A 7,251-nucleotide genomic window follows, 5' to 3' on the forward strand; every position below is an offset into this window, starting at 1 on the left:
CACTCTTTCACCATATCTACTTTCGGCAAATTCTTCACATATTATCCGGTCGAAATAGCAATTCTCTTCGTACGTGGACATCCGGTGTCACTACAAATACAATTTAGGAATGACCTTTTTTCCCCTGTTGGTTACAAACAAATGAGGGACTGTAGGTGCAGCCCCAGAGAGTCCGACCTCCCCCACAACGAAAGTCATCTTATGTTTGATCACGCGCCCAGCACTCAATGGGAGCGCGCGGGATTTAGAAAACAGTGGTCTCATCTCCTCATCTCCTCATCAGTCATCACTATCTAATGGGAGCGGGAGAGAAGGAAGATTAGGAAGATATACCATTGGGCTCGCCCACCAACTTATTTATGTGCCTAGTGCACGGGCTCGGCCCAATTTTACGTTCGTTATTCCCGAATGGGAGGGGACAATCCTCGACATTTACTTAGACATCCCGACAAACTAGCATCCGACACCTCCTTTTGAGGTTGTTCTCTACCCAGATCATTGCCCCCATGGGCTTCCTAAGCCCCATATGCAGTCACTGTAAGGAAAGCAATCAAGTTGCTGGCTTAAATGCGGCAGATAAGTTTGAACAGACCAAACAAAGCTTCACCCCTCACAAAGAACAGTCTTCCAACTGAAATTCTATACATTGAAAATTTCACAGCTTTGTACTAAGCGTGTCGAGCGCTACTTCAACAGAGGCTATTCATCGAGCAGCCAAATACTGCAAGCGTGCAGAATACCTTCTGAAGAGAAGAAGGAACGTACTACTCTAGAGAAGAGCACATCTTGATTCAGTAACTAGCTTTCTCAGCGATGGAGATTTCCTCTCTAAGAGAATCATAAAGGGTCTCCACCACGTTAAGCAGGAATGCATCTGAGCCACGTTTTGCAAGCAAGGAAATCGAAACAGGCAAATTTTCGTACATTCCCAGAGGTATGCTTACCTGTGAAATGTGCCGAGGATGTAAAATCTATCAACATTACGAAGGAAAGAGATTGTAGTCTATAAAGTGGAGGGATAGAGCAATACCTGGCAGAATCCAGATACTCCTGCAATTGCCAGCAAGCTAAATGCCCTTGCTCTGAATATCTCGAGAGTGGATGGATCCGTTTGTAATTTAGGCGGATGCCCTGGGACTGTGGGGATCACGAGAATGCTGTCATCCTGTAATCAAGAAATTTTGTTGATTTTGCAAATAAGTTGCTTGTGAAACTTAAACTAAGGGTATGTTCTTCAGGAACAAGCACGGTCAATGCAGTAATTTGGTCTCCTGAACAAGGAACTATATTGACCACTTTATATGCTTTTAAATGTTCGAGCTACGAGAAACAAACTCTTGTGAACTTTTAGGACAAATTGACCAAAAATAGTCTTGTAAATTATCAGTGGCTGAACTTCCTATGGTAAATGAGTGCATAACAATTAGATAGTAATGATCAAAAGCATATTTCAGGAAGTACCCCAAGAAAAGCAGTAAGAGCAGCATGAAATTCTTTCTTCACCAAGTGACACACGTCGACTTTTTCCTCAGTCACTCTGACGGCTTCCCAGACCCGTTCTGATATTCCTGGACCCAAGTCGGGTCTGACTGTCTCGACCCATTCTCCATGGTTATTCTTGAATTCATACCTATGCTTGAAAAAAAAGTTTCAATAACTCCTCATTATTTCCACGTTCACTCAGTCAAGCAGGAGCATTCGGGAGCAGACCAGATCATGGCCTAGGCCAGGTAGATCCATGCCCAGATTTTCAAAGCCAAGCCCAGCCCTGTGCCCAAGGATGCCCGTTTGACGGGACAGGCCAACACTAGGGTTGCCCAAGCCCATAAATTGATAATTCTATTTACTGAAAGTTCATAAAAAATAAAGATATACATGACCTTATAAAGGCCAACCCACTGTTGCAGACTAAGCCACGACAATTTTAACAAGGCTGAATTTTCTGTCAAGGTCCTAAGTCCAAGCCTGCCAAGTTGTGTGCAGGCCTTGGGGTTGCCCTGAACCACAGGGCCATGATCAGATCGACATTACATCCAGTTGAAGGCAAAAGAAGCTAGAGATCTGGACCTTTGAAGCAATCGCATTGCACTAGAAAGAGCTGCCAAGGATGGTATGTTATAGATGTTTTCATCACCTCCTTTACTCAAAAAGCAGTCCAAGGATGGAACATTATCCTTCACATAGTCCCCAAGAGTGGTCTTCTTAACAACATGACCTGCATTTTATTCAACGGTAAATGATAGTTTCACCTGACAAGAAACAAACTGGCTTGAACGAGTAATTCGATGATTCTATGTAATATCATATATATGAACTCTTTCCTCTCCTTTTCATGGTACTGCAGTGCTGGACAATAAGGTTACCTCCAAATGTCTTCTCAATGGATTTCACGAAAACATGAGCCACCCGATCCGTTGGGATGCTTAGAAGCTGAAAACAATCCTCTGCAATAATGATCTGACTGGGTCTGACATAATCTACCTGAGGCGATTTTAGAAGAACATTTCCAACTTGTTTCAGTACCTTTGGATCTCTAGCAAACCATCCTGCAGAAGGACATAATCATTAAATGGTACTCCAATCATAACAGCATAAAGAATATGAATAAATTGATGCCGAACAGCAGAGCTTTTTACCAAGCGTAAACCAGCCAAGGTTATGGAAATATGTTAAAGGAAGTTTCATGTATCAGCAACTAAGCATAAACATTTGTGCTATTGATTTAAGTCATCATACAGTAAAATTAAGGGAGAAGAAACTGAAAGAACTAGCATAAAATCAATAAACTTTTCCCGTCTTCTTCAGTCTGTAATCTCCTCTAATCTTTCGAAATCAAAGGTACCATTTCTAATGGAAAAGGAGAAGTGCCTTAAATCTTACCCACTGTATCAAAACTCTGTGCCATTGGTATAACTCCACTGGTTGAAACGACATCATGTGAAGGCCGAAATCCATAAATTCCACAGTACGATGCCGGAACTCTTACACTTCCACCAGTATCAGTTCCTGCAGCAAATGTGTCCTTCAGTCTCAATTAACTTCTCGACGATAAACTAATGTTCAATACATTTCCTAATGGGGAAACAGTCTTACCTAGAGAGAAATCTACAAGCATTGCACCCACTGCAACAGCGGACCCACTAGACGATCCCCCGGGTACCCGATCCGGTGCACATGGATTTCTCGGCGTGCCGTAATGTTTATTCTCCCCATTTATACTGCCACGAGATAATCGTTCATCTTCATCAGTTCCATCCCCACCATTCACATCACAAGGACACAATAATACTTCAAATATGAGGACCCAAACATCGATCCATCGCTACGAACCTGTAAGCCATTTCATCCATGACAGTTTTACCAACACATGTAGCACCTGCTTCTAACACTGCCAACACCGACGGAGCCGTAGAGCAGGCGGCCGAGTGAGTCCTCGCCCAGTCGGGGTTCCCGAACCCCGTGACTTGCCCTTCCACATCAAATCTGCAATCCAGCACATAAATCACTCTTTTCAGCAGCATATTGACAGAATATCAGCAGCCCAAATCAAGTAACAGGCGATAAAGGAATACAGTGGGAGCTGGATAAGAGCAGCGGGGACTCAACTCACATCTCTTTAATGGCGAAGGTGAGGCCGTTCAGTGGGAGAGCGGGGGAGGGTTTGGCGGGTTGGAGAAGGAATTTGGTCATGAAAGCTCCATAGTCAGAAGCCATTGCCCGCATTATCCTCTCCTCTTCCTCTTCAGCTGTTCTGTTTTTCGGAGTCTGATAGTGACGACGACAGTCTTGTTGGTGTGTGTGTTGGGGGGGGGGGGGGGGGGGGGGGGGGGGGGGGGCAACATGGCTCCGTCCCATTGGAACTCAATTTGCACCCTGAAGTCTTTAATATTTCAAATACACCCTGCAGTTTTAGGTTTTGGCTTATTTTGAGGATGATAGTCGATCCTTCCTTCCTCCAAATTATCGAGTCACGTGGGGACTTTGTAGGAGATGGTTCTAATGTTCGGGCAGCTTGGGACCGCTTCAAAGTTTGGACGAGCCTTCCCGAATTCAAGTCAATTTCAGGATCTCTGAGGAGTAATAGGCTCGAGTTTGTGGGAAGTTGCTGCTTGTGCCTCTCGTAGTTTTGCACTTGGAAGCAGGTCAGTCTAAAACTCTGTATTGCAATGAAATTCAACCACTAGCAATTCCGTTACATAGATCAATACGGCATCAATTTTATTGCCTCAACCTCAGAATATCGTATTCTAAACAAAGTGACTTGAAATACAAATGGCAAAACTGTAAAAGGTTGAGGACCAAAACTACTTTTTCTCTTGAATATAAGACTATATGTGTTATATATTATTGATCAGTGATCACAAATAATATTAAGGTATAATATTATTTGGGATTTTGGAATGATCACATGACATGTTGTGCATTTGACGATAGTATTCAATCAAGTGTGACTATGATCTGCAGCCCCTTGGACATGACGTATAAGAGAAGGAAGCATAACTACTTAATCTTGGTTTTTAAAAGTTCAACGAATTCGATTAATTTAAGTTCGAGTGACTTCAGTCCACTAAGTTTGGTGTCCATCACTTGATCTTCGAAAGTTGGGAAAAAATTCCATTTCAATTTATCATGACAGACCGCGATTTTCTTTTAACTATCTCATACTGTTTGGCTACTATCCTCGGACTTCTTCAATAGCTGATTCTTCGAGCCGAGCAATCCCCGAATCCTCTTCCTGTATTTGATCCAGCGCGCATTGCACAGGGACTGAAAACCATAGAACCACGGAAGAACATTGATCAAGAAACAAATAAAACAGAAAAGGGATTGAAAAGGAGCGATTAATCAATTGAGATGAAAGCAATAAGATTAAGTACCCAAGGGCAGGCATGCCCCCCTCTCTACATTGGGGTCTTCATGGGGTGGCACTCGACGTACTCTGGCACTTGGGTGTTCTTCGTCTTCTTCATTTTGGAGTCTGATCTGTATTTCCTAACAGATACGTCCTAATTTTGCTGACATAAAGTCAACAGACGAATTCTTGCTGGAGGCCAATCGCGATCAAGGTTTTAAAACTCGGTAAGTAGTGGTCGTATCGACCATTTCGTAGCAGTATCAGCCAGGTCTGATACCGTTACAGGCCGATATATCGGAGAGAATTAGTTTCACTTAAATATCATCCGTAACAGTATTATGTAACGGACAAACTATAGGCCCTAACGGCCGATAAAATCGTTATTTATTTATTTCTAACCGATGTTCAACGAGAAATTGTGCAATTATTGGATATGAAGTGAGGAAAGATGATCCATGGAATTAAATGAGAAAGAAAAATGTATAAAATTTTTTCTTTTGGATTAGTGAAAGATGAATGGATTATAGACATATAATATAGGTCCTTCAAATATTTTTTAAGAAATAAATAAATAAGTTGATAGATGTGACAAAAAGTTGTCGGAAAGATTGAAAAGAGGAAGAACATTGTTCTGCTTGAGTCGAGACAAATGCTTTTGGGTTAAAAAAAATAGTATCCTTGGACGCGTCCACTCCATTAATAAAAAAAAGAACTCATGAGCCCTTGTGGTCATACTTCAATTATTTTATGAGAGGAAAAAACAAATAAGATATTGGGATATGACAAAAAGATGATATATGAGACTTGTCGAATGTACTCTTTCAGTATTTGTAAGCAATATTTTGTATATTTAAGCAATTTGATATATGTATATATATGTATATTTTATTTGTGCAAGTTGATATATATAGTTGAAATAATTATGCCCTGCAAAGTAGTAGATATATTCTCTGTAAAAGTAAATTGCACGCAGAGATTCCCTGCAAATTGAGCTCCCATGTGAAGAAAGTAAAGTTCTTCTGACTCATAAAGAAAAGTTAGTAAATAACAAGAAGAAAGAACGGTGACGTTATATAATGATGGTAAGTCACTCAATATTCAAACATCTTAACTTTGCTCTATTTAATTTGTTAGTGTAATTTTAAAATAACATTTTAATTTAATTTAATTTATAATAATATAAAATAATTCATATAAAGTTAAATGGTGAATCTCATTTGTATCATTTTTTTTGCACAACAAAACAAAATAATTCATAAAAGTCAAAGGATGAATCCCATACATAATCATTTATATAACTATTTTTTAAAATTAAAATTTAATTTTAAAATATCACTTACAAACTAAACGCAATATTAATATCTTCCTTTTAGTCGTTCCTCCAAAAACTAAACTGAGGTTGGTGAAACTTTACGGAAGAGTAGAAGCGGTTGAAGAACAACCTTATGGGTTTTGAAGCTAGAGGAGATCATAAGGTAAATTATATTGTTAGAGTATTGTTAGAGGTATCTTGCATCAAGTCCGGAAAATCCAAGAGACCCGAAGACTTGAAGACCTGGAAACAAGAACGGAGATCGACCAAAGAGAAGGATGAGGAATCGGTGAAGTGTGCTGAGGCACTAATCAGAGTATGTTGAGTGAGTAATTTGGAAGACAAATTACGTTGGGTGAGTATCACATATAATTTTCTTAAGAAATTCTCAATACTTCTCTTGGAGGCTTTAGGGTTTATAAAGTTAGAGAGTTGTGAGAATTGAAAGGATTGAATAAATCTTCTCGAGTTGGGTCTTATAATTGGGCTGAAAAATACGAGTGTGATATCTATCGTAATCTCTTGGTTTCGGTGGATACTCCTACTCTGTCCGTAGTGTAATTGAGTTTTGATTTTTCACCGAAGGGGACCCACCCTTTTCCTCTTTCTATTTATTTATTTTCTGATTTAATATTATTATAATATAGCCCTTTTTTTCGGTATACTTCTCTTGGTTTTTAAAAGTTCAACGAATTCGATTAATTTAGGTTCGAGTGACTTCAGTCCACTAAGTTTGGTGTGCATCACCTGATCTTCGAAAGTTCAACGGATATGATCAATATGGGTTTGAGTAATATCGGCCAACAAAGGGAAAGATTTCTCCCGATAAAATTTTTGCAACACAAGACTTTCACTCGAGGGTTTCTTTTAGAATAAAACATCCCAACTCACTTCAAACTAAGAAAGGTTCTCCGACTGAAGTTGGGAAAAAAAAATCCATTTCAAGAAAGAAACAAATCAGATTCTCCAATTAAAAACCACAACGTAGAAAAGATGCCAGCTCTAGGGGATTTGGTTAACTATGGTCTCTGGTAAATCACTGAACCGATATTCGGGCAGCTTCAACATCGACAAAACCATCAGT

The 7,251-nt window shown here is 39.9% G+C and overlaps 1 protein-coding gene across 1 annotated transcript; it reads right to left on the minus strand.

The window, feature by feature from the left end:
• Nucleotides 1–536: 536 nt before the first annotated feature.
• Nucleotides 537–3,795, minus strand: LOC116215305 (amidase 1-like). The gene is made up of 9 exons (XM_031550961.1): nucleotides 3,611–3,795; nucleotides 3,331–3,483; nucleotides 3,094–3,218; nucleotides 2,881–3,006; nucleotides 2,364–2,546; nucleotides 2,068–2,215; nucleotides 1,462–1,630; nucleotides 1,031–1,165; nucleotides 537–944 (listed from the first exon to the last, which is right to left on the minus strand). The coding sequence occupies exons 1-9, from the start codon at nucleotides 3,721–3,723 to the stop codon at nucleotides 792–794; spliced, it is 1,305 nt and encodes a 434-aa protein (XP_031406821.1). The 5' UTR covers nucleotides 3,724–3,795; the 3' UTR covers nucleotides 537–791.
• Between the last annotated feature and the right edge of the window lie 3,456 nt (nucleotides 3,796–7,251).

Source organism: Punica granatum, chromosome 7 (assembly GCF_007655135.1).
Source record: "Punica granatum isolate Tunisia-2019 chromosome 7, ASM765513v2, whole genome shotgun sequence".
In the NCBI taxonomy this organism is placed as follows: Eukaryota; Viridiplantae; Streptophyta; class Magnoliopsida; order Myrtales; family Lythraceae; genus Punica; species Punica granatum.